At 36.5% G+C, this 27,622-nt stretch overlaps 1 protein-coding gene across 5 annotated transcripts; it reads right to left on the reverse strand.

Moving 5' to 3' along the window:
• Positions 1-1,090: 1,090 nt before the first annotated feature.
• On the reverse strand, positions 1,091-27,614 carry C2H5orf24 (chromosome 2 C5orf24 homolog). Of its 5 annotated transcripts, none has more exons than XM_072400750.1 (4): positions 27,376-27,611; positions 12,427-12,677; positions 10,729-11,158; positions 1,091-3,025 (listed from the first exon to the last, which is right to left on the reverse strand). In XM_072400750.1, exons 2-4 carry the CDS (start codon positions 12,523-12,525, stop codon positions 2,985-2,987), a joined length of 570 nt encoding a protein of 189 aa, XP_072256851.1. In that variant the 5' UTR covers positions 12,526-12,677; positions 27,376-27,611; the 3' UTR covers positions 1,091-2,984. The 5 variants fall into 5 exon arrangements, with proteins under 5 accessions (XP_072256851.1, XP_072256848.1, XP_072256850.1 ...); XM_072400747.1 differs by lacking the exon at positions 1,091-3,025 and adding an exon at positions 13,672-13,801 and having other exon boundaries at positions 3,855-11,158; XM_072400749.1 differs by lacking the exon at positions 1,091-3,025 and having other exon boundaries at positions 3,855-11,158; positions 12,493-12,677; positions 27,376-27,614.
• Positions 27,615-27,622: the final 8 nt, after the last annotated feature.

Below are 27,622 nucleotides of genomic sequence, written 5' to 3' on the forward strand. Positions count from 1 at the left end.
GTAGCAAAGTACTTTTTTTTACCAGAAGCACAATTTTCAATGTCAGTATAAATAGAATATATTATAATTTTTTTAATTTTTTAAACTACCACTGATTAAATTAAAAATGTAGATAAGAAAAAACAAAGGTGGTGCATCTCTTTTCAGTGTGATTACAGTAATAAATCATCTTCACTTCTTCATTATATCCACTATACTTTATTCAGCATGATCATTATTTTATACTTGGGATGTTAATTCACGGATTTGATGCTACAGTGATAGAAAAGGTTTTTTTTTTCATTGCACAGGAGACAATGTACAATTGTAATACTTTGTTATGTTAGGTAATGACAAAGGTATAATTTGAAATCAGACCTATGGTAGAAATGTAAACATTGCTCTGGTGTATAAAAGATGTACAGGAGCAAGAATAGACATTATTAGGTATCGTGATATTGTATCAGCATTTACGCTAGCAAGAACAGTCTTCTCAAACATGAATTGAATCCACAGTGGAAAAAGTATGAACTGTGGGTAAAAGTTGTGTGATTGTTGGCAGAAAACATTTGAATTTAGACTCCTAAATCACCACCACTGCTGAATTGTGGATTTTATTGTGGCCATCTTGTCTATTTTCAGAGCTCCGGTTACTAACTGCATTTACCCTAGGACATTTACACTTATGTTAGAACAGTGTTTCCCAACCAGGATTCATCCAAAGGTTGATCGGGGTTCCATAAGCAATGTGCAGTTTGTGACTCTCAGTTTAGTTTACCTGATACCAATGAACTTTTTGGCTATCTGTAGTATCTAGCTATCACTAACCATTCTGACACATTCCTTTGCCTGGTCAAAGGCTCCATGCTGGAATGAAAAAAGCTATGCACATGCACAATGGTTAAGCCATCCAAGCCAATCAAGTTGGCCAAAGATGATGAGTCCAGGAGAGGACTGGACAAGATTAAGGAGCTTGTGGGCATTAAAGTTCTGAGAGAGAGTTAAGAATGGTTAGTTTCATACAGTAATAAATTTACTCTCATTTGCATCTGGGTTTTCAACTGGGACTGGCTTAATAAATAATCCATTTTTAATACACAGAAGTACATAATTTACTAATTAGGAATGCTTAATTTATTTTGGTGGTCAAAATGGAAACTCAATGTAATAAAATAATATACATAAACACATGCATAAACAAAACAAAATGGCATAGACTTACCACTCAAAACAAAACAAAAAAATCCAACTTTCAATGCTTAGAGGGTTAAAGATTTTTTTTCCATTTTTTAATATACACATACATACTTGCTTTATAACTCCCAGAACAGCACAACATGAGAACATAATAAATGATGACACAAAGTATAAAGTTTCAATACAGTTTAAAGGTTTACCATTCATAGGTAATGTGCTCCAACATTTTCTTTTTAACTGTGAATGTGAATTTCATACGTTATTATACATATTTTGTAAGATAGAGTATCTATACAGAGTGCTACAACATTCACAGTGATTTGACAGTTTAAAACATGAAGAATACCAACAATTATACAAAAGAAGAAAATGTAAAGCAGTATTGTTTTATTTAAGTTCAGTAAAGTAGTTAGTTCAATATGTTTAATGACCTTTACACGGCTTGGCTGTTTTATTCCCACCAGGATCGATAAATGTCATTAGGATCCAAGAGAAAGTCTATAAAGTTCTGAGTTTGAAATAATCTAATAGGCTGAGACCAGCGCTGCCTTAATGACAACATAAAAGTACCACATCAAATATTTTCTTGTCTGAGTGTCTTTGTTCAGCTCATATCCAGCAAAAGTGAAGCAATCATTTTTATAATTCCAGCCTTCTTGAGTTTGGAACTGCGGAATATATTTTTTCCTATCTTTCACCTCTTGCAGAAAGCAAGGTGAAATAAATTTAAATTGATATGAAATCCTAATTGATTAAAGCTGAAGTCATAGCAGATTTAAAATACCTAATTTTATCATGTTAGGTATTTCCTAAAATGTAATATCTGTGTAGTTAGTAAAGATACCCACATCTATCAGTATAGTAGTATGTCATAATTCCCCGCACAGCAGGTCTCAGAATGGTAAGAACAGACTCAGCTGCATTGCCCAGTCACCTAAAACTAAAAACGTCTAAAACTATCATGAGAAGAAAGCAGTGATGAATTTTTTCATCAGAGCAGTGATGACATTTGTGCTCCTTCATTGTCTAGTTTGTTGATGGTGACAAGTCCACTTTGTCAACTGTAGAGTGGAAAAGTAGGGACACGGACCAAATTATGCTATCTAGTAGAGATGCACCAACCGCCCAGACTGGTTAAACAGGATTACAAATCTTTTGACAGGTAAGAAAGTTTATTTATGCTATGTTCTTGTACATTAAGTTCAGCTTTTACTACTTTCAGAAAGACATTTGTATAAATATTGTACTGTACAATGTGTCTTATCAAATACAGTTAAAATATTATTAATCACATTTAAACTGGCATTTAATAATTCAGTTCATCTTAGAATCACCAGTTTATTGGTGAAAGAGAAATAGGAACTAAGGATAAATTCCATGGCAAAGCCTATTGTCCAAAAAATGAAGGCAAAACTGTAATGGTGTTTGTAATGGACATATATTGATAGATGTAAATATGAACTCTATTACCAACCCTTAGTAATATATTTTTGTTTTTTTTCCCCTTTTTTAGACTGAAAACATTTTTTCAACACTAATTTTTAATTAAGTAGTTATACTGTATATAATTAGAATAGCAACAGTCTTTTCAGTTTAGGAGACATGTTCATATTAACCTGATATTGAAGTGCTTTTAATCCGTTCAGCTGCCAGAAGGTCACAAAAAAAACGAGACATCCGGTTGGGCAAATAACTGGTTATGAATGGTTTGCTTGTGAGGATGGTAAGAACATTTCCTTAGTTGCATGTGATGCGAAAGAAGTCCAGAATGTACACATGTACAACTCCTAAGTCCATACCATTTTGTCCTATGCATCGCTGGAACACATGAAGGCTTGCTGCTTTTTTCCTAATAAGAAAAGTATGAAACATCCGTTCTTAATCCATACCAATAACTGCGATATAATTGAAAATGAAGAAGAAGTAATATACATTACATTTAGAGATATTCCACTAAGACAGCAACAAGTCTTGCCCTTGTTGAAATATGTTTTTTACTACCTATTTTTTTATGGTATAAAATAATGAATTTTACCAGTTACTAGGTAATATATATTAATTTTCAAAAGTACCCATTGTGTCTGACTTAATATCCTCTTTACCTTTAGTGTACTTTCATTTGGTGGTATTCAATGATCATGTGATTGTTCATTAGCTGCTACTCAATCCTGTGCTTATTATGTACTCAAGAATATTGACCAAGTTATTGATCATGCAGTTCTTTTAAAACAAAAGGGTTAATACAATCCACATAATACATAGTTCAACCTTTTTTAAATTGCTTTATTAATCCATGACCATTAAAAAAACATGAGTGGATTCCTGTTCACACGGCAGGAGATCCAGCTTGAAACCTCTCTTGCTATTTTCTAAATGAGATTCAGGCATGTGCTACTTCAGTACATTTCTGGACTTTGGTAGAAACCAAGTATATTCTTAATGCTCAAAAATGGATTTGGCGTAGTATGTATTTGACAAGATTGTTCTTTTTAAATGTTAGATGGTAACAATTTTGTTTTTTATGGGAATAATATGTTGATTTTTTTGATATTTTGCAATATGTTTTATGTAGACTGTATAAACTTTTTAAGTGGTGTTAATTTGGGGCACCATACTTTGCAGACATACATGCGCCAGCAATAGCGATTCAACAGTGCCTAGGCTCTTATTAAAAGCAATTTTTAGGAAAGTCATGATTTCATCATCCTTAGGATAGCTAAGCAGGGTTCTCACATGGTTCTACCTGTGGGCAAATAACACCCTATTAAGTCATAAATTTAAGTGTCTAAATAGGACCCTAATGTCACTGTTCAGTAAATGCAATATAATAGAAGCAATGATATGCAATATATTTTTATCATGTATAGCAAAGCAAAATATTTTTAAAAGATATTATATGTTTTTATAAATTTAGATTTTGTTGTGTAAGCAACTATTTAGGTTACTGCAGCCTTCTTTCATCCTGGTTGAAATACACGTTTATTAAAGCTCTCCAAGGCTGGAGAGGATACACTTTCATCAGTAAAGTTGGGTGATCCAGCAAACCTGGAATGGATTTCTTTAAAGTCATTTGCTATTTGCTAGCAAATGTTTTGGATCCTTCCCAGATCCATCCCAGGTTTGTTGGATAACCCAGCTTCACTGATGAAAGTGTATCCTCTCCGTCCTTGAAGAGCTTGAATAAATTAAGCCTAAACTTTTTAAACTTACAAAGATATGTAAAATCATTGTAAAAACTTCTTTCAAAATGCCAGATGCCAAAGCTACAAGGGTTTGAATATTTTCTGTTAGGCCAAAAGTAATTGCACAAACTCATAAAGGATATCATCAATACTGTGTCAAAGCAAGCTTTAATGTGTATTGCAACATGCATCATTAGGAATGGGCCACCAATGCAACAATTTACCTATATTACTCTTTTTGTTACCATAGTACACCAAAAAACATTAGGACAACTTTAAGAGCACCTGGTAGGGGGAATTCTTAACTTTGTATATTTGGGGGAACTAGAGTATCATAAAACTGTGAACTGTCCTTCACCAAGATATATTCAGTGAAAGTTGCTTCTTAAAGCCACATTATCAGTTTAAAAAATGTGAAAACAAATGCAACTCTGTATGTATATCATACAAAGTAGCCATGCTTATTACAACTACACTAATCTAAACTGCCAAAATTATTTTTAAAGTGTACCTGTGCAATGAGATTATAATTATTTTAACATATAAATAAATGTTGTTCAACTAATAAAGAACTGAACCCCCAGCGCAGCCCTTCTAAGTTTGCACAAAGTAAGTCTGAAATCAACCTGTAAAATACATACTAAGAATATTGTACAAAAATTGCAAACGATACCAAAAAAGGAAATAATTACCATCACAATAGCTATGGGTTCATTAAAGTGATAGGGTGGTAAATTCACTTTCACCCTGCATTTGGCACCTTCCAGTGCCCCTTAACTTTTTAGGCTACTCCTTGTACAGTTATGCACAATACTAGATATGAAGACAAACGTCTGTAAATTTGTAAAGTAAAAGCCAGGTTTTAGGAGGTAGTAAGGATAATTATAGGAATAAAAGCAAATGTAACTGTTAATTGTAACTATTACCTTAAAGAGAACATGAACTATGCTATCACATAGGTGGCAGAATTTCAATTAAGAAAAAAATGGGAATTATTTAGTTTAAATAGGTTTGGTAAACAGTTGTGCTATCATTGAGCACCATGATTATTTGCAACTTTTTTTTCCTACAGGTCTTGTGCTTTTAAAAATATAATAATTAGGGGGGGGGGGGGGGGTATGAGTATTTTCAAGACATAAAATATGCATCAAGTGATATTTCACGCTACTGGTCAAAAGTTTTAAAACATTCCCATATTTTAGTTTTTTTAATTGAAATGTATGTGGTTTTAGGGCTCTATTTATAAAACTGGGATTCTGACATTCCCTTAAACATACCCTGGTAGGAATTTTCCAGGTCCATGTGTTTCAATGGTGCTAATTAATTCTCACTTGGCAATGTTTGAGGGAATGCCAGATTCCCTGTTTTATATATAGAGCCGCTAATGTACACTGAAATAAAGCAAAGAACAATAAAGCAATTGGCTTTAAAATTAGATTGTGGATACTTTTTTTTTAAGAAAACTTATTCAAAGTTGCAGATCTTTGCAGATATGGCTGCCAAATTCTCTGTTGCATTTTTTCTACAATGGTTATCAAATATTGTTTTCCTCAAAGAAAGTTTTCCTCAACAAGTTGCAGTAGTTTCCTGAAATATGTAGCACTGCAGACTGTTGTGCTTTCAGTGGACCCTGGCACACCCACCTATGTACTAGTTCATTTTGGCCAGATGTGCTTTTAATGGGAGACTTGGAGCTAAAAAGCTTTACATCTAACATAGAAACAAGGCCTTTGTGGGAAAATACACAGACATTGATAGCAGATTAACTGATGAGTTCAAATGTGAACTATGGCTGTACCAGAATTTACACCAAGCCAAAAATAATTTTCTAGATAGAGTGGCAAGGGATTGAAACTACTATTAGGTTTTTAGTGCCACTCAGGGCTGTTTTAGTGGCATTTACTTTCAATTCTTGTCCCTGTGATGTCATTTTTACCAGGCAGAAAGTAAGAGAAAATTTGCAACAAGACACAGACTGAAATAAAAATTTCCATATTATTTTTTGTCTGTGTTGCTATTGGGGAAATACCCTTTTTCCCCTGCCCAGTAAAAAATGAAAAATGAGGGTAAATCACTCTAAACATTAATAAGAAACTAAAAGGAGTTTTTCCTTTCTCACCCTGTTGTTACACTTTAGGTTTGATTTGGTTGTTAATTGATAAAGTTAACTAATAGTTGCATTATGAAAGCACCCTAAATTTTCTTTTTAACATTTTTCTAAAATATTTTCAAAATACCTATACACACACACACACACACAGACACATACAAACACACAATTTTGGTTGTAAATTTATTATATGATAAAGGATTGTCAGAGCACTATGGGTTAACTAAAAAGCAGAAGCTACCCCCCCCCCATTGGGCTCACTTTGACTTGGGATGATGAATTAATCATTTCTTTGACTCATTATTATTTGTGTGCAAATAATCAGCTCTATAAACAGAAGTGTTTTTGTAAAATGAGAGCAAAGGAGAAAAAGAATCCAAAGTCTCAACCATTATAAATAAATATTTACAAAACCATTATACCTTTAATTTAAATCAATACTTACAATACTTAAAATTATGAATAATGAGAAATTTATCAAACCACCTCATGGAGTTTGTTTTTTTAGAGTTTGCATTTGTTCAACCTAAAAATAAAATCATTCATAGGTTACCAGGGTTTTTTTTATCTTCCTTTGCATTAAAACTGTTGGAGTGTGTAAAATGCTAATGTTGGAAAGATGTTATTTGCAAATCTTGGTTTTCCCTGTAAAGTACTACAGTACTTCTTTCACAGTAAAAGTCAAGATTTGCACGTAGCTCCAGCTGCCTATATCTCTTAGGCCTACCTATATCTGTATAACTTGTGAATATTTTGGCATAACGTTTTCATTAAAGACAAGCTCTACTTATGGATATTTTTTAACCTATTCATAGTCTTATTTAGGTTTTCTTCATACATTTAAAACTATTGATTCTAATTTTTGTTAACCTGTCTTTGCTTTGAGACTTTAAAGTGGAACAAAGTGGTATATACAATCTTTTAAAAGTTCTCATTTTTTTTCACATTTTCACATATTCCAAGTCAAGGGCCAAAGCATTTTATTTTTATTGTTCAAAAACTAAAAGTCCAGGCCAGTGGCTAACCACCATAGAAATATTGGTCTGTGAATGCTTTAAATACCCAGTCTAACTGAAATATTAATTTTTCATATACTACTGGAAATTATTAGGTTTATGATTTAAAACAGAAGTCTGGGTAAAACAACTTTTTTGTAACTCATCATCATAGTTTGAACAGTATTATATTTTAGCAGATTACACTATTAAAATGTTTGAACCACACAACAGATATTTGTGGTTATTATAGATTATTGCACACCAGTGCATGTACATTTTTAGTGAGTAGGTTTATTAGAGGTAAATAAATTCAATGGTATATTTGCCTTAGAAACCGGCTTGATTCAATTTATTATTCCCCAAAGAAGTACAAGCAGAACAGAAATTCAACTACTTGCTAAAGGCAGCACAAACAGCTGTTTTTTTCTCCACATGAAGTAATGGCCTCTTGTTTCTGTCTTGTTTATGTCTGAGCTTTTTGTGTATAAATTATAATTGTTTCTTTGGATAAAACACACATTTGTGAAAATAAAATTTAATTGTTTTTCATGCACTCCAGAAATGAATGTGACCTGAAACATCATCTGATTTTCAAGTCCTAAAAGTAGATGGCAAAAACCTAGTTAAACAAAAATATTATATTTGGTCTTGTATTTTTGAAAATAGATGATCCAATAACATATCTACATTTGGCATAAGTAAGTGAATCCTGCTCTCAGTATTTGGTGTGACCCTTGTGCAGCAATAACTCCATCTAAATATTTGCAGTAAATGTAGAACAGTCCCGAACATGAATTAGGTGGAAATTTAGCCCATTGCTCCATACAAAGAAGCTTCAGCTCTTGGATGTTGGTTGGTTTCCTTACATGAACCGCTGACTTAAGGTCTTTCCACAACACTTCAATTAGATTAGTCAGGACATTGACTTGCTGCATGACCCACTGGGCCTGATTTAATAAAGCTCTCTAAGGCTGGGGAGGATACACTTTCATCAGTGAAGGTGGGTGATCCAGCAAACCTGGAATAGATTCCTTCAAAGTAATTTGATATTTGCTATAAAAATGATGCAGACCATTGCAGATTTACTGTATCATTCAGCTTCAATGATAAAAGTGAATCTTTTGCAGCCTTGGGGAGCTTTAATAAATCAGGTCCATTGTCTCTTGAGATTCAGTTCACAGACAGAAGTTTTGACATTTTCCTTTTGAATTCCATGGCATAGTTCAGAAATCATTGATGCATCAAAGATGGCAAGCCATCCAGGCACAGATGCAGCAAACGGGCTCAACCCAGAATACTCCCATCACTGTGATTCACAGATGGAATAAGGCTCTATTGCTGGAATGTAAAGTTCTTCTTTCTTTAAATATAACGCTAACTATAGAATGTGAGCAATATTTGGGGGGGAGCAGTGGTACTGCTTGGTCCAGGTTTAAAAACCAACTAAGGACAATGGAGCCCTAAGAAAATTCATTCCATGTATGCTGGATCACTCAGGTTCTCCTATGATGGTATATCATTTCCAGTCTTGGAGAACCTTAATAAATCAAGCCCAATCTTTCTGACTGTTGCTCAGGGAGTCTAAGCTCTCTTGAGATGGTCTTGTAACCTTTTACAGCTTTATGGGCAGTAACAACTCTTTTTTTGAGGTTCTCAGACACCTCCTTCGTTCGAACCATGATACACAGAGTGTGAGTGATTGTCATCCCATTAACTGAAAACACCAGACTTAACTTTTAAATAATATGGAAACCCTAAAGATTTACTTTTGTCACATGCAGATATGTTATTGGATCATTTATTTTCAAAAAATACAAGCAAATAAATTATTTTTTTTTAGTTTTTGATTTGTTTAACCAGGTTTTCTTTATCTACTTTTAGGACTTGAAAATTATATGAAGTTTTAGGTTACATTCATATAGAAATACAAAACATTTTATAGGGTTCACAAACTTTTAAGCACCACTGTAGGTAAAGGGTATGATTATCATTTTGAATCTGGCAGCAATCTAAATGACAACTATAATAACTTTTGATATAGCAACCTTGAATTGATTACTTCCAACTCCCCCCCCCCCCATCTAGTCATTTGCCTACTTCAGCTGTGATTTACACAACCCAGCTCCCCTACTCCTAACCTCCCATAATCCTAGGTTCTTCTCAGTCTCTGTCTTCTACTTTCTCTTTAGATTTAATCCTCCTCCGATTACTTACTTATACTCTGCTACATATTGTCCAATCCTCTCCATGCTTTTCATTTTTCTATTTAATGTACGTTTCATGGCTCTAAGTGGTACAAATAAAAAGTCTGGTATGTAAAGTTTTTACTACAAATATTGCCAAGGCTTTGTGATATTCTATTTCCAAATGCATTTAAAATTGGGTTATTTCATTCTAACTAGTGTGCATTTTTCTGTATTATGTTTACTGTAGTTACCAGTTCTTTATTTTTCCAATTTTGTACACTCTGATACTCTTTTTGGCTCTTTGTGAAAATGCAAAATTTAATGACGTAACTACTTAAAATGGTTTTGTCTGTCTTGATTAATATGCCTTTCTTTTGCTCAAGAAATTTTATATTGGTTTATATACAATACATCATTTCATTTGAATATTTACACTGTCCATTACACCTTTTGAAAGTGCTCCAAATATTTTAGAAAGACTTCAGAAATAATGAAAGAATAAAGTTTAGCTACATGTACATGTCTATATGGATGCTCTATCTTACATTTTTGGCTACGCTGTATGTGGTCATACAGTGACAATGCTTTTGTTTATTTGGTATTATTCTTTCACTTCTCAGTCTTCTTTTAGTTTTTATGGCTGTTGTAGCATATTATAACATAACGTTAAAAACACACATCTGATTCATATATTCTAAACTACCATTGCATGCAACGACTTAATAAATCAAACTACCCCCTTTGCCCCTTAGGAAAATAAGTTATACAGGCCAGCAAAGACAAATAGAAAGGGCAATATGTAAGCTAATGGTGCAGAGACACAAATGCCATTTTGAAGTGTAATGCAAATGAACAGAATTTTTAGTATAAAGTAATTTTAAAAGACAACAGTGGGATGATACAAGCATCCAATATTTTCTCAACATCCATGCTAAATGACCTTTACTCAACAGGGTGTTTGATGTTGGTATCCACAACAGAATGGAGTCCTCTGTTAAGTGCTGTGGGGTAGGGGAAAGCTGCATTGTTACTTGTGTAACCTAGATTTGCAAGCCGTGATAGAGCTTTTATGCTACCTGGAGGTCTCCCTGGGCTGACTTTGTATCCAGCGGCTTTGGTTGTGCCCAGTGGTCTGCCAGGACTTGTCTTAAAGCCAGCAGCTTTAGTGGTCCCCAAAGGTCTCCCAGTGCTGGTTCGGTATCCTGCCAATTTGGTGGTTCCAGAAGGTCTGCCACGCTTTCCAGACCGTCCGAGGGTTTTCTTTTTCTTTAAATCATTTTTTGTGTCCAGATCCCTGCTGGATGTGGTCTGCAAATGTGTTTCATTAATAGTTTCTTGTGTCTGACAAGAGATGGACTTTTGGCTGACAGTGTGGCTGTATTTGCTCTGCTGGGTTGTGTACAAGCCAAACTGTTCTACACTTCTCATGCTGTCTTGGCTGAGGCAAGAAGATTTGCCACTTCCACAGAAAGTCATATTGTTGTTAGTGACAGGACGCATCATTTTCTAGAAGAGCAAAACAATTACAAATCATTTGTTTTAGAAGAACAAACTTTAAATTATATAAAAAAATGTGCTACATACTTTTTAGCATGTTCCATTGTTTAGTATTAGCAGTATATTTTCATTTTAAATATACAGATTTATACAGGTTATACAAATAGTTCATATAATGCTTTAGTTTATACCAGAAGTGTGTATGTATCTGTCTACTCTGACACTGTATCTACTCTCCAATTTCTGTATGCTGTATGGGAGGGTGGGTAACTCCCTTTATTCGCTAGTGCAGGTGGTCCAGGGTTTTACAGTAAACACACAGGAGGAAAATAAAAGGAGAAAGAATCAGGCACATGCAAAGGTGATGTAGCAAAAAAAAAAAATGAGTTAAATGGCTTAGTGAAGTTTAGTGCCTAAAGCGTACCTAAACTCAGAAATTTCACTTTACATAAAAGGGTAGACAATACCCCCTCCCTTTTTTTTTTTTTTTTTTTAAAGTGCAACACCCTTGACGTAGGATGAAGAACCCGGAGAGACGAAGATGGCGGTACCTGGAGCACCGGCTCCGGGACGACGCGGGACCTGATGCAGGACACCCCCGGAAGGATCGAACTGCCCTGCGGGATTGAAGGTAAGTGTATTTTTTGGGGGGGCTGTTTTCAGTTTAGTTTCTCTTTAAAGGAAAAACAGAGTGAGATGTTGTATGAGCCAAGATGGTGCGAATGTGAAAGTGAAACTCAATGTGTTTATAAAGCTTCCAGTACAGCTGAGATAGATCTGAAAATATGGGAGAGAGAGAGACAACACTAAGACACATAGCAGGCAGGGTATTGGAGCATGCACAGTGAGACTGTAATATGTAAAGGTTCAATAAGCCTCCAGTGGTTCTGCCAAAAAGCAAGAAGTGTTCTGCTATATTTATATTATAAAAGAAACTTGATACAGAAATGAGTTCTAACCTATTCACTTTTGTGTGACCGTTTTAGCTTAAGCTGTTGTGCTCCATATGAGGGCAGGAAACTAAAAAGCTCAACCAAGTGGTTGGATAGAAAACTACTTGATATTTGTATGAAATATTTCCGATTGACTTTACAAAAAATACATTTTATTTAGTCCTGAAAAGTATAAATAAATAAAATATGTACAAAACCACAGTATATTTATTTTAAAACAAGAACATAACATTACAATGCTTCTGTCTACTATAGAATAACTTAAGACAATAGAAATATTGCACAAAGTAATTACATAAAACTGAATACGTATGGGAAACCTGCCTTGATATTTTGTGCATCCAGAACAAATGGATCGGAAACACCCGTGCAGGTAAAGGTTTCACGTACATGCATTCCAGGGAGATCCTGACGTCTGAACATGACAATGTTGGTTGACTTATACTTTTATCCAGAAAGTCACAATATCATACACGTCTGCTAATCAATCTTTTATTTAGGTGCCATCAGCGATGGGCCACACACAGTGCATAAGGACAGTTGGCTTGATGCTTAGTGAATTGAGGTTTTTCCACCTAAAATGAAAAAAAATATATAATGTAAAATGCATACAAGTGCACCTAATCGAAGAGTATTATGACTCATATATACAACTTTGACAAAACATTTTTTATGTTGTAACAATACAAAATAAAAAATATTAAAAAACCCCAACTCTGAAGTCCTCTCAACACAGATCCCCCTGCATTGTATTTCTTTCTAACACATTGTCCTGGAATGACAGTCAACATCACATAACCCACAGGAATTAATACATACCATGACTACAAGCTTTATCATATTGGCTTCTAAGGGGATGTCGTTGTTCATTCAAAGTGTCTTTATAAAGAGGGTAGTGCTGATTTCAACACATATAAATGCAACTCTGCATTAGTAAGGGTCAGTAAGGGCCAATAGGATCCTGCAGTGTCATATGACCAGCCTAAAAACCACGGCTGTTGTCTACCTGGAATTGGAGTCAGCAAAAATGCACTGACTTCAGCACCGACCCAACAGCCCTGCTGAAAACTTCAGAAAAGTTATTTAACAAAGAAAATTGTGGCCATTTGTAGCTGCGTTGGAGGGGGAAACAATCTGCAGGAGAGCAGAGTCTAAAGTTTAACTTTAGAATCTAAACAAGTTCACAGACATCAGATGTAAGTTCCGGTAAGACTAAACTGTTATCTACCTCCCATAGGTCAACCTCAAAGAGTACTGCATAGCTATTCTCATGGGAGAAAGCAGTTGCACAGGATGAACTCTTTTGTCTGAACCTTTATATTTTTATTTTTACATTTTTAAAAGCTACATTCAAACTTCAATTTTCTTGAGAGCTTGTGGTTTTTTGTTTTGGACCTAAAGTTTATGTCAAAACAAAATCAACAGTGCCAACAGTGCTGCACTGAAATTCTAATTATTGCCACCAGCCCTGCCCGTCACCTACCCCCACCCCTCACTGTTCCCACATGCATTAACTTATACATTGATTATAAATTTATACAATGATTGAGGCAAAACATGACCCCTTGCCTTAACTCCTGAGAATCTGCCTCTTGAAAGATGTAGTTCTGAAGTTGTGTATTAGTAAGTTGGAGCTGATATCCTAACAGCTTCCTCTCAAGAAGTTTCTATACCTCGTGATGATCTTACATGGAGTTCTCTACATGAACAAGGTTAAAGAAAATGAATAAATAATGGGACAGGCTTTGAACATAACCTTTGACTAAATACATCTTTAGTATATGTATCCAATCACTTGACTTGGACAAAAAATGAGTAGCTTAGAATGTACAATGCGACTTGTCCTTGCCTATGAGGTCCATTGACTGACTGAACATTTGAGTTGGTGAACTGGATACCATTTCTGTTCAGTTTATTCATTTTCCCTGTTAGTTTCACTTTTTTCTATTCCAGTTTACTTTGTTTATGTTTTGCCCCCCCCCAATTTGTCTGTCAAAATATCTTCAAACCATATGGATTCTTTCATTCGACCCCTAATCCATAGACTTGAAACGGAACGGCTTGTAAATGCTTAAAATGCCTGTACATGTGCTTGCAAATGCCTGTGCATTTTTAATGCCTAAAGTCTTAAAAAAAAAAAAAAAAAAAAGTTTGGAGTCCCCCCCCCGTAATAGATTTGGAACCTTTCTGGATAGGATATGGGGCAGTGAGTGTGTGTATGTCCCCTCTCCTAACCATAAAGGGTCCTTTGGAATCTGGTTTTCCCAAAACCAAGTTATTCTGATTTAGGAAGTTTTGAATCTGCCAGTAAATAAACTGAATGAAGTTCTAATCAAATCCACAAATGAAAAAATCCACCCTATTAAAATATTTTCTTGTATTACATGTAGCCTAGCTAGATACAGTGCATTAACGAAGCACATTCGTTTGCAAGTCACAAAATAATATATTTCAATATATTTTAACTGCTTTTACTATCTGTACTTTACTGTGATTTACTGAATAAGTCCACATGTCAGGAAATCTCCTGCTCTGCTCATTCCTGTTTTGACACAGTGACAAACAAATCACTATATTTTAGCAACACGCTTATAGGTAGAATTTCTCAACTTGTGTAAGAAGTAAAACATTTCAGGGGAACAAAATCGAAAGTATGCTCTATGTATGCTGCAACTGCTGTAAAAAGTGGGTCATTTCCTGATAAAAATAAAGAAAATGCACAAGACTAATTTAGGAAATTTAAGAAAGGGGAATTAAATCTTGCAAGTTTAATAATTTATCAAATGCTCGTCTTCTTTAGATCTACCCACAACATGACAATGACAACATTTAGGCTAATGGCTAGAGACTTGATGCTTCCTTTTTTGACCAGACTATACTAATATTGAAGCCTAGTCTACCAATTTTTAATGCTCATGCAATGGCCCTGGTCTTATATTTTCTTTTGTAAAAAGTCTCCGTATGTAGGAAAGCTGGAGGTTGCACAGACATTCTGATATATCAGGATCTCGCCAGTAGGGGCCCAGATCGCAATAAAAACCTAGCACCTATACTACATCTCCACCAGGGAATGGTTGGGGGAATATCAGATTCCCCAGTGTACAAATAGAGCCCAAAGTGTTAATTTTAGGTAAAAGTTTGGTAAATCTTAGCTGAAAAATGTAAAGAAATTATGCCTAACGCTAAAGTGTTATTAGAAGGTCCCCTAACAGGTACTATTTAACACAAACTATTTTACTGTAGACTATATAGAGAGAAAGCCAACAGCTGACAAATTATTCTCCAATCAAACTTGTAATGACAATTTCTGTAGCCTTATCTGAGATTGCAATAATATATGCTATCTTTGCAAAACTATAAGTCTACACGGACGGTTTTCAAAACGCATGCAAACGTTACTACTGTGTTTATATGAATTTTATGCACTTTTACTAGTGTTTTAAAGCTTGCCCTATTGAAATCAATAGATGTGTTACCCTGCGTCTTATTTTTGAAACGTTCCGAGGAGCGTTATCTATAAAGGGTTAAAAACGTGCCTCAAGGAAATGCCCTGGTGTAGATTAGCCCATTGGAATGCATGGAAATTTCAAACATGGGCTTTTAAAGCCTCAGGTTAAATGCTGGGGAACACCTCCGTGTAGACTAAAGCTACATACACACTTCCAATTATTATCGTTGGAAAACGAACGACGAACGTTCATGCACGATATATATGAACGATCGTATAGCACCGATCCTGCACATAGAGTTAACGACACGATCGTTCGTAGATATTGTACACACAATAGATACGATCGTTTGAACGATAGAGGAACTATGTGCACGACAGGAAAGTGAACGGACGTTCGTTCATCACGCATGCTCTGAACATGGACGATCAACGAACGACCGTACACACGAACGATGTTCAACGATCGTCGTCCAATCCGATCCGTCGGTCCGGTCGTTCGTTTCCAGCGACTTTCCTCGTTCGTCGGCGTCGTTGGTTACTTTTTTACGAACGATTTTTTGCCCAATCGATCGTTCGTCGTTCGATTGGAACGATAAAAATTGGAAGTGTGTACGCACCTTAAGCCTTAGCCTCCTGTATGTTGCTGAACACGTACGTCTTCTGTGCCAACTATGCCACCACATTTCAGAAGACCCCAAATGCCATCAAAATGACTTACAAATTATACATTTTACAAATGCATAAATCATTGCCTTATTTGAAATGAGAACATTAAAGTGTTTACAGCGTTCTGGTGCATTTTAGCAGTGAGCATTACAGTAACACATTTGTGTGCTGCAGTCCTATTTATTGTCCATGTCAATCTGCACATTCACTCCAGGGCACCACATGGCATGGTTAACGCAGTACAATGTGACATAGGATCCTGCATCAGCAATAAGAAGGTGCGTGTCTAATTTTGTTTTTGCCCTTTTAGTGCGTTGGCAGCCTATTCAGTCTAATAGGCTTTTTTAATGCAAAGAGCAATAAAGGACATTAGATTTGCCAAGTGCTGTAAAGGTTAGGTAGAACCCTGCCTTCACTTCCTAGTTTTGCAAGTATTCCAGTGTTAGTTAGTTAGGGCACAGGATCACAATGAGGGAGGTTATAGGCAACCATTTAGGAGGTAAATGAAACACTGCAAAAAGAACATGGGGGTAGAGGAAATTCAAAACAGAGACGAGCTGAGCGGTAGATGGTGCCTGAGCACTAAGAGTATAAAGCTCTGTGCTACTGTCTGGAAACAGAACAGCTCTTCTTGTGTTACATTATATTTACCAAGACTATTCAGCTATCGTACTGAAATCTAGGCATTACTAATAAAAACAGCAGAGCAGAATTTGACAGAATTTGAGGTGTGGCGTTGAGCATCAGAATCTCTGTACAACTTTTTGCCAGACCATTTTTTCCTTTCCAAAAGTTTTCATACTTAACATTGCAGTGTGGAATTTGGTAATTGCAAACAATCACCTGTTTCAATTCGAATTCTCAAGAAAATAATAAACTCTGAGCTTTTATATTCTTTCTAATGCTTAAGCAATTTCAAGGGGTGCTTTGTGCATTTCTAATGCTGAGTACCATTTGAATGAAGAAATCTAAATAGGACAGAGATTTTTACATTTTTCTACCCTAGTCCATGATAGCTGGTTACCCCCGCTTACAATATTATACTCAAACTAACATATTAACAAACAGAAGAAACTACAAACAACATTTTCAAAACTCTCCGTATTGTACTAACATACAAAGAGGTTTATTTATCAAGTTCCATAATATTTCTACAGTGATGTTCAGAAACTGCATTCAGTTGACTAGTGGAATCATTGCCATTTTTAAGGAGACAAACTTTTCATAACTTGCCATAAGAGGCAAAACATCATAGACCTCTACTGTAGTCTTTCAAAGTTGGAAAAAAAAAAAAAAAAGATGCTAAAAAGTGGCATTGAATAAAAATCAAAGAATAATAGATAAGAAACAGTAATATTTTTAAATTCACATGATATATGTGTTTTTTAAATTGTAATAGTCATTGCCAAAATAGTGTCCATAGTCCCTGAGCCCTTTGCATCCCTGGTTCTCTAGGCCACAGTTCAAAATTTGACCCTGATCACAAAGAGGAAACATGGACAAATGCCATTGAATGAACATGCTTTGCATTTTTACTGACTCAAATGTGGTATGTAGTGTCTAGTCTGCAAATGTACACTATTTTACTTGCTCCTCAAAATGTCTTTGGAGTATTTACCGGTGGCCCAGCTGAAGGGACCGGTTATGTTTCTGCATCTAAGGCCTGTATGAACAAGGCCCAATGGATGCTGGAAAAATATGCCACCTAACAGATTCCTATACCTCTCAGGGTCACATCTGCTGGAGCCATAAAGGTTATTGTCTGCTACAAAGAAAGCATATAGAAATGAGAGCAACCAGGGTGGATGGGAACAATCACAACTCCAAAGTAAATGAGAACAGACACTGAAAAATATTAATAAGATTTTATACCTCAAGCTCCATGAGACATGAGAAACCAGTGTCCAACAGATGTGCCTTTGCTGTTAACATCTAGATCCAAATCCAAACTGAAAGCAAATCCCTCAAAGGAACCCCAAGGATAAAACACCAATCTCAGTTTAATAGACATGGTATGTGTCCGGAATCATGAAAAGGGACACAGAAAATCAAAATTAAACCTATTAGTCTAGAGATATAGGATCAGCCATTTTTTGTTTCAGAAATGTCTTCTTTATGCAACCTACTGAGGCACTAACCTAGAACAGGCAAATGTATTAACTGATATGTGCATGCAAACAGGTGAAGTAATAAAAGTATAAAAATACAGGCTCATGGAATTTACCATAAACAAAGTCAGCATACACTGCCAGTAACTTAATATGCTATGTTTCTGTTAAAACTAGTTAGAGGTCTCAAACCCTCTTTAAAGTCCCAAACCCCTTCATGTTATGTTAACTTTTGCTGCAAAGTGATCAGTATGAAACTGTCCCTCACAGTGCGTTTCAATCATAAGGTGTCTTCAGTCTTCCGGGTTTAATGACCTCAAGAATAATTTAACCCACTCCTTTAAGCCTGGCTCTTCATTGACCCACCTGCAGCCTGACCATGATATAAAGAACAGCACAGTGATGATTTCACCTTTCTGTCACTCCCCTCACTCCTTCTAGTTTGTAATATAATAGACAAGCTGCTTGGTAACGAGCCAAGCAGCCTCTTCTGTTTTATGAAGAAAGTTGGTAAAAGCACTGAATTTCTATTCAATGGCATGACAATAGCAGTTGTTAGCAGAGTTATATTATGACACTGGAGATCACTAACAACCCCGTCAAAGTAGCTGGGGGGACACCTGTGCACAAAATGTTTATTTCCATAACCTGAGATGACCATAAATGATTGATGCCTTTTGAACTGCACGATTATATTTGGACACCCTGATCGTCCTGAAAATCTATCTGACATATCTAAAATAAAAAAAGACAAAGAAAAAATAAATAAAAGCATGTTAGTCACAAATCTTTATTCAAACTTTATTTTTTTTTATTAGAGACCGTATAAAGCCTCTGTGCTCTGTCTCCACTTGCTTTTAGAACAAAGTTTTGGGAAATCCTCCAATGATGATATTTTATTGCAGTCACCCAACTGTCTCAGTGATAACTAAACACTTTATTGCCAAAAATCAATCACAAAAGAAAGAATTTTTTTTAGGACAGCGTTGAATCCATATGTTACATTTTTTTTACAAAGGATTAAATACTTTTTCAAGTGCTCTGTTATCTTGTGGAGTTTTCTGAAATTATTTGGGAAAACATTACTCTTTTGGTGTTTTTATGTTATTTTTCTTGTAAACCCTTGAGAAACATTTTCCTTTTTATTTGCTTTAATTTTACTGCTGCAGCAGCTACACTGTGTGTTTCACTCTACTTCCACCCTCCTCCATAAACTTCCAAGACTTTGAGGAAAGAAATTCAGGAAAACCAGATGCAGACTCCATATTTGGAAATAATCAAAAGGGCCCAAAATTCCAGACCATTCAAGTGATGAATCAGGAAAACATACACACTACTGTAAGTATAGAAGCAGTGCATTTTTTCCTATTAGCACCATGGCATTTCTCTGATATTAAAATACATTTCTGGTTTATGCAGGGGCAATACAAATTGAAGCACAATGACTACATGCATAAACAAAAGCAGGAGTGGTCTGTATTTTCTTATCTTAATATCTGAACCATAACTACAGAAAGCATGTTAGCAGTCACACTCAAACATTTCTTATAACAAAATTTCTGATTTTATTCCATAAATTGACTATGTTTCCCCGTCAGCTACTGAGTAAAATTCCCTTCTTGTTTCAGGTTGAAGATTTCGTTGATCGATCATGAATTTTAAAAATGCTCCATATTAGGTCAAAATAAACTATTCTTTGTTGCTGCTAAGCAGGTCATACAAAGGAATTGGCAGCAAAATAGGCAAAAAAAAAAACCTACAGTGCAGTGTCATCTTCTTCTGTCCCTCTAGTAGCTTGGATGTTAGATGTATGTATTGCTGGTAGACTGACTTATTAAAAGATTACTTTTCTCTGAAATATACCTAAATGCACAAGTATCTATTTTCATTTAATTGTTTTAATTTTTAGAAGCAGGTATTATGTCAGCCTTGCAAAATGACAATGGTTAAACAAGTATGTGTTGTTTGTTCATGTTGCAAAGATGGACAAACTGAATCCAGTTTGGTAACTAGCAGATGCTTTAAAAAGTTACATACATTTACTGGCAGTGCCAAAAAAGACTAAAAGACATTTAACAATGTCTGTAATATTTTAAGTACAATGAATAAAAAGCACTAGATTTGTCTACTGTGGCCTTCAGTTGTTAGCATCACCTAACCCAGACAACATTCGTCTTAAGGAAAACTAAAAGCACTAAACTAAATAAAAAAATGGAGATAAGCAAAAATCTGCATGGCCACTATGAATTTAGTTCATACCTGTTAGTTATCATAGCGTATACTTTCCTCCAAGGAAGTGGTAGTAAACCTATTTGATAAAAGGGGCCTCAAATGCAGCCCATGACAATCCCAGGGAGCCACATATAATATTTATTTAATGTTAGTAAGTGATAAAGATTGTCAGAAATTGCTAAAATATTGCTGGGGATAGTCACACTGGAGACAGGCTATAGATATGGTTGATGGCTGGAAACACTGTATATGCTGCAGAAGACTGGGGACTTTACAAGAGACTTTAAAACGTACCTAAACTCAGAAATTTCACTTTATATAAAAAGGTAGACAACACTTTAATGTAAGGTAAAAATTCTGTTTGTTTGTTTTTTAAGTGCATCACCCTTATTAAAAAAAAAAAAAAAAAAAAAAAAAAAAGGGGTGCCACACTGCCCCCTAATTCCTGATCTCCTAGATCTCTCAGTTTACTTCCTTTTTTAAGGGTCATAATCAAGAGTGACTTGAAAAGTGTTGTCTGGAGCAGTGGTTGCCAACCTTTCTGGACCCACAGACCACTAAATTAACTGGCTCCGGACCACGCATGCACGGGGAGTCGGGTGTCACTCAAAGGGGGTAAAACTTCCGCCCATAGTGACGTCATGATAAAGTCAATGACACAGGTTGTGCCCACTTCCCTGAGCGTGTGATCCGTTTGGAAGACATGTTCCGCAGCTCTGGCCGATGGGTCCTTACAGCGGGGTCCTTCTCCTGACCACGCTCGGGAGTGCACCGGCCAAAGCCAAGGACCACCACTGGTCTGGAGCATAAAAGCTGCACAAAAAGTAAAAAAAGTGCAGCAGGACACTGGGGTTCTAGGGATAAATGTATGTGCTGGTATTCAGTTATATTATTTTGTCAAAGATGACACATGACAACTCAAACAGGCAGATAGTTTTTTTTTTGGGGCCAATTCACACTGGCAGAGAGATTGCATTGTGTTTACCGCTTCCTCACACCAGAAAACACTACCACTTGGGGAGATACTACATATAGCGCCCCCTGTGGCAGCCCCACAGGGAATAATTAGGGGCTGCAGTGAACAGTACTGCGGCCAGCTGTCTTTTTGAAGACCGTTGGTCAGTGGGAGAAAAAAACATTGTTGCGTGGGAATTATAGATCCTTACAAAATTTAAATAACAAAACACTGTTATTTGTCACACATGTGCAAACCTTAAAGTTCAAAAAAGGTTGGTGATTCATTATTGAGCTCAGGTAGGAGAGATATGACGGATTCATTTTGGGCTTTATAGTCAGAGTTGTTCTCTGCCGAAAGGATAAAATACAAGAAAATCAAAAATCATTTAATCTCTGAGAGATAAAGCAGCACTATAAGACATTTAATACTGGAGATTTAGATCATTACAAATGTCCAATGGCGGCAGGTTCTTTTTACACTAAAAAAAATTGGATAGTGTTTGGCCCTGATTTATTAAAGCTCTCCAAGACTGGAGAGAATACACTTTGATCAGTGAAGCTGGCTGATCCAGCAAACCTGGAATGGATCTGGTCCAGGATTCAAATTATTTGCTAGGAAATAGCAAATGATTTTATTAAATCCATTCTAGGTTTTCTGGATCACTCTGCTTTACTAAAGAAAGTGTATTCTCTCCAGCCTTGGAGAGCTTTAGTAAACAGGGCCTTTGTGTTGCACTTTGCAAGCACAGTTATATTTACTCCTAACGCTTTCTGGCAGACAGTTTTTATCAAACTTCAAATCATTCACTCCCAGACTTTAAGTGGTGCTTATTCCCCCTACAGTTGGATGCTGATGGGCTGAATTGCTTATATTGATTCATGTATAGATTTTCTAGAAGTTCCCGATCTAAAAAAAAAAACAACCAAAGTTTTATCTCTTGTGCAGGATTCTTGATGCAGGCAAATACAAAGATATTCTACAATCCAATGAGTAAAGACTCATTCAGACATCCGATGGACATACAGATGATTGCCCCTGGAAACAATCTTTCATGGTCACACCAGTGTCAGATGAATAAACAAATGCTGTACTCACAGTGCCATTCTGTTAAATGAGGAGGGGGAATGAGAAGCGAGAGGCACCCTGCTGCGATCTCCTCCACATGAGTACCCAGGCCTTGTTCTGGATGGGTTGTTTATCAATCCACTGTGGTTAACTGATGAACAATGTTGGGGAATTGCTGTACAATGTCAGATTTTTGCTGGAGTTGAGCACTATCATTGAGTCAGCTGATGTGTGTACATAGCAAATATCCTGCACTATACTGTACAAGTAAATAAGTCTTAAAGCAGTGGTCCCCAACCCCCGGACCAATGCTGGTCCGTGGCAGGTGAGTTAGGGGGGCCAGAAATGACAGAAGGCAGAAGCGCCTGAGTGTCCATGTGTCTGTGTCCATGCTGCTGTCATTACCCCCATGTATAAACCTTCATATCTCCCACACAGATTGTTGTGGAAACTTGAAATTTTCAGGTACACAGGGAACCCCGAGACCTAAACTTAATTTCATCCCCCAGAACAAAAATAGCCAGTTACGGGGTCTCAAACATAAAATCTTGATAAGAATCAGGGATACTTTCTTATTAACCCGCCTGGCAGTATTCCTGAGTGCTAAAAACAATTTAAAAAACCCACTTACCTTGTCCCCCCACGTCCTGCTAGATGGATCCCACTTACCTAAAGGGGATCCCACTTACCTAAAGGGGACAATCAATGGCACATGAGTGATCAGAAGGGGACAATGAATGGCACGAGTGATCAGAAGGAGACTGTGTACTGTAGTCTTCTTAATGGAAAAATAAGACATCCCCCTGAAAATAAGACCTAGGGCATATTTTGGCATTTCAAAAAATATAAGACAGTGCCTTATCATAGGGGAAACAGGGTATGTCAGATTTATGCCCAAGGTGACCAACACCTTTCATCCCCAGCGTCTATTATCTGACGTAGCTTAACTCTTGCAATAGTTGGTTGCAAAATACATGCATTTAAAATCACAAGGAGATTGCACCAGTTTACCTTGTGAACCATCCTTGCTGTACAAAGTAAACATGAGTCTACATTTTGTTTTTGATCATATTGCCAAAGACTAGGCCTTCTGGGTGTACTAATGAATAAAAGATAGAGTTGTCTGGCCAGTAACAGTGAATGAATGTTGGTACAAAATTAAGACAGGATTTCATGAGAAAAACCCCGTACCTCTTGTGAAATATGTTAGTGGAAATCTGGGTTTGACACTTTGCAGCTTTAGGGCCTGCAATATATCAAAGTGTGAGAATTTTTTGAGAACGTGAGGCCATTTTTTCCAACGTTTAACCAGAAAAGTACCTTACAATTAAAGAAAGTCACATGTGATCAGAGACCAGTAGGAAGTTATAGAAAACAAAAAGTTATAAAAAAAAAAAAGTAATTCCTGCTATAGTGGGCAATAGCAGATTTTAAAGGGTGTAATAGTGTTCTCCATACTAAAGCATTACATCTACAGGTAGTCCCTGAGTTAAGGACATCTGACATACGGACGCCTCCTAGATAACAACAGGGCTTCCTTTCTCGCTGGTGTGCAGGACAGAGGCTTGATGGGGGGAGAGGGCATTTGCATGACTTGCAGAAGAAACCTTTTGCTAAACACAACTTATGTTGTGGGTGATTGTAAGAGTGGAGCTGATCTGTAACAGCTTGTAACTCTTTAATGACCAAGACAAACTCTGCTGCTGTTTCTTTTTGCATAACAAACTTAGTTTAAAAATGTAAAAAAAGTTGATTTCCTTAGGGTGTACTTACTTTTTACATGACCGTATTTTGACAGAAACATCATCCTTAGTATAGCAGGATTACAAGGCATGCAGATCTTTGCACTTGCTTTCTATACCATCATCTGAGGAGTAAACTGTGTTTTGAAATCTTCTTTTAAGAAGTATATTTGTCTTTGACTCTAAATCTGCTTGGAGATCCTGCCAATAACAGCATTTCCTCTTACAGACTGACAACACTACTGCCTCACACTTAGCAGCAGCATTGATAGCCTGCAAGCCCATTTCATTAGTCGTTAGGCTGTCCATTCTGATAGACTTGATACTGTCAACTGTAGGGTGTTTGGTGCTAATTTTATTTGATATATTATATATTATCCTTCCTAAAAAAATAAATCACATATACATTGTTAAAATCATCCAAAATCAGTATCAGTGTCAGCATATGTGAGGTTTTAAAATGGAATTTAAATTAATGATTCTCTCAGCATTAGAACCTTGTCTGGGAATGGTAAATGATATCTTGCAGTTAGGATTGGGTTAGGGAAAACAGATATAGAGGTAAAACCTCCCTATGCTGCTCTGCCACCTGGTGGACTAATGTGCACATTGCTGCACAAAAGCCATGTGAATCACAATTCATCTTGGCTGCCAGAGTCTGAACCTGGCCACACATCCTTTGCCAGGCTATTATTATTAAACAGGATTTACATAGCACCAACATATTACGCAGCTCTGTACAATAAATAGGGCTATTGAGTGCAAGAAAGTGCCATGTACACTTGCTGTCCCACCCATTATGGTAAACCTGTATTAAAATAAATATGGAGGCATTTGCAAATGCTTACCAAACATGTCCTTTACATTTAGTGTCCCCTAACAATGAACTTATTATCTTATTTGTGGCCTTTTGGTCAGTTACATATACAGTGATACCTCGGCTAACGAGTGACCCTGCTAATGAATTTTCAGCTAATGAAGATTTTCTCCGCTGAGTTTCAGCTTCGGCTAATGAATGCATTTGTAGACGCGTGATTACAAACTGCAGCCGCGGTGAGCTGTATTTTAGTTTTGTTTTGGGTAACGAGTGTAATTTCGAAATGAATTATCTTCGTTAGCTGAGGTATCACGATTGCTCTGTTTCATAAACACAAGTGTTCTTGTCGGAAATTCTGAGATTTCCTGTGCACACTTCTTGTTTTTAAGTTTTCATCCTGGTATAAAAAAAGACAATTTGTATCTATGTTGAGAAGATGGGGACAGTAGGAAGTATGGGGACTTAGTAGTACAAAGTGAAGGACAACCAGGCAGGGCTGACACCACTGAAGCTGTGCATTGTCAGCCCAACATGACCATGTTTTGAGACCCTCCAAAAAGAAACATAGGAATAATCTTCATATGGCAATCTAGTGACCTTGGAAATGAAGTCCCTATATGGTGAAGCAGATCTGAGGCTCCTCTGGTAATAATAACACATAATGGTAAACTGCCACAATGCCAATCTCTACATGCAATTATATGGCCGATGCACCTGTGCTGTATTAAACAATGCACTAATAAATTTGTCCTTAAATGTCGGGATCAATGTGCTAGAAACAATAACTTCCACAGTACAGCTTGCACCAATCATCACTTTTTTACCTTTTTTTTTTACCTACAAAAGTTTAACAAATCATCATCCTAAATAGGCGGTAAATACCTTACCCTGTGCCCCTGATCTGATAACAAGAAATGAACCCCAAAGTCTGCTGGAAAACTTGCAGGAGTGTCAATACCCCCAGCTACTTCTCTTGTCTATGACTACACATCACCCCTCTCTCCTGCAGCACAGACCAATGATGACCCTCTAAGAAATTCTTATTGCCTTGTGTTTATACTTTGTGCCATGGATCCAGAAAATGCAAGCTGCAAATATAAATGTCGGAATTAGTTTATTGCTGCAGGTCATTTATTGCATAAAAGCCAACGGATCAGCAACCATGACCAGGCAACTAGCATTTTCTAAAAGAATAATCAGCAATGAAAGTCTTCATTGTGCTTTGATGACCAGTTTTCTTTAAAGCTATATATCCTCCAAATATAATAGAGGAGATGATCATGTAACAATCTATAAATGTTAGAGACCGTCGTCAGATTGCTCATTTTAGTAACATTTTCCATAAAGGATTATTTGAGCTTTTTGTATTACAATATAGTATGCACACTATAGTATTCCCCTTGACACCTGCCCTGGCAGCTATATAAAAGCCTATGTAAGATACTAAGAGGAGGTGCGAAGGAGATGGGTCAGCACGGACAGTAATTAAAGGGGTTGTGTCTGGGAATTGACTTTCCTGATGGAGTCAGATTTTATAGTAAGTTTAGACACATTGCAAATAAACAAAAAAATAATGATTGAGGAAGTAATCATTACATAAATTATTTCACACTGATGACTTGATCTCTTTACAAACAAAATTCCTCCCTGAAAACGCTGTTTTTCCACTGCAAAAACTGCATTGCAACCACAGAAGTACTCCGGGTAGAGAAGAAATGCAGCGCCACAGGGAAAATTTAGAAACACATCAAAAGTTTACACTGGGAAAAATATAATAATGAGAATTATTACAAAGATCACAAATCTTTGAAATACATCAAGACTGGGAGAAGACACTCAGGGAAGCCATTATTATCCAGAAGTTGTATCAGCCATATATACAACAATAAAAATGCAATGGTAGCCCAACAAAATAAAAAAGACCTGAACCATATGAAATCTGATTTTCATACACATGGCAGACGTTGCCCAGAATATTGGCCCTTTATTAAAGCAATCTGCCATATTGTGCATCCCTCAGGTATATGCAGTGTGGCCCTGTAATATTATTAATGTATTACCTGCATACATACAAGCACACAGCTTGGAATAATGAAATGATTTGTCTATGGCATTACAATGATATTTCCCTGGACATTGTATCCAGATTAATCATTGCTATAGGCAGTGGATGTGCAGCCTCCTTATTGTACAAGGACAATGGCAGGAGACATCACCCGAATCACAGGCTTCACCTTCTGCTAGCGGCTGCTCAGCTCCTCGCTCGCTTTATCCTGCAATGACTGCGGTACCGGGGCTGCCGTCTTGTGGACCGGACCTTCGGCTTCCAGGCCGTCGGAGAAGCAAAGGGAGGAGGGAGAGGGGAGGATGTGGTACAGGAGGAGGAGGAGGAGGAGGCAGCGGTAAAGATGTCAAAATGAGAAAAGCTTCACAGATTCGCGGCGGCCATTTTGAGTTGGTTCTGTATCCGGAAGTGTATCG

Source organism: Pyxicephalus adspersus, chromosome 2 (genome assembly GCF_032062135.1).
Source record: "Pyxicephalus adspersus chromosome 2, UCB_Pads_2.0, whole genome shotgun sequence".
Lineage (NCBI taxonomy): Eukaryota > Metazoa > Chordata > Amphibia > Anura > Pyxicephalidae > Pyxicephalus > Pyxicephalus adspersus.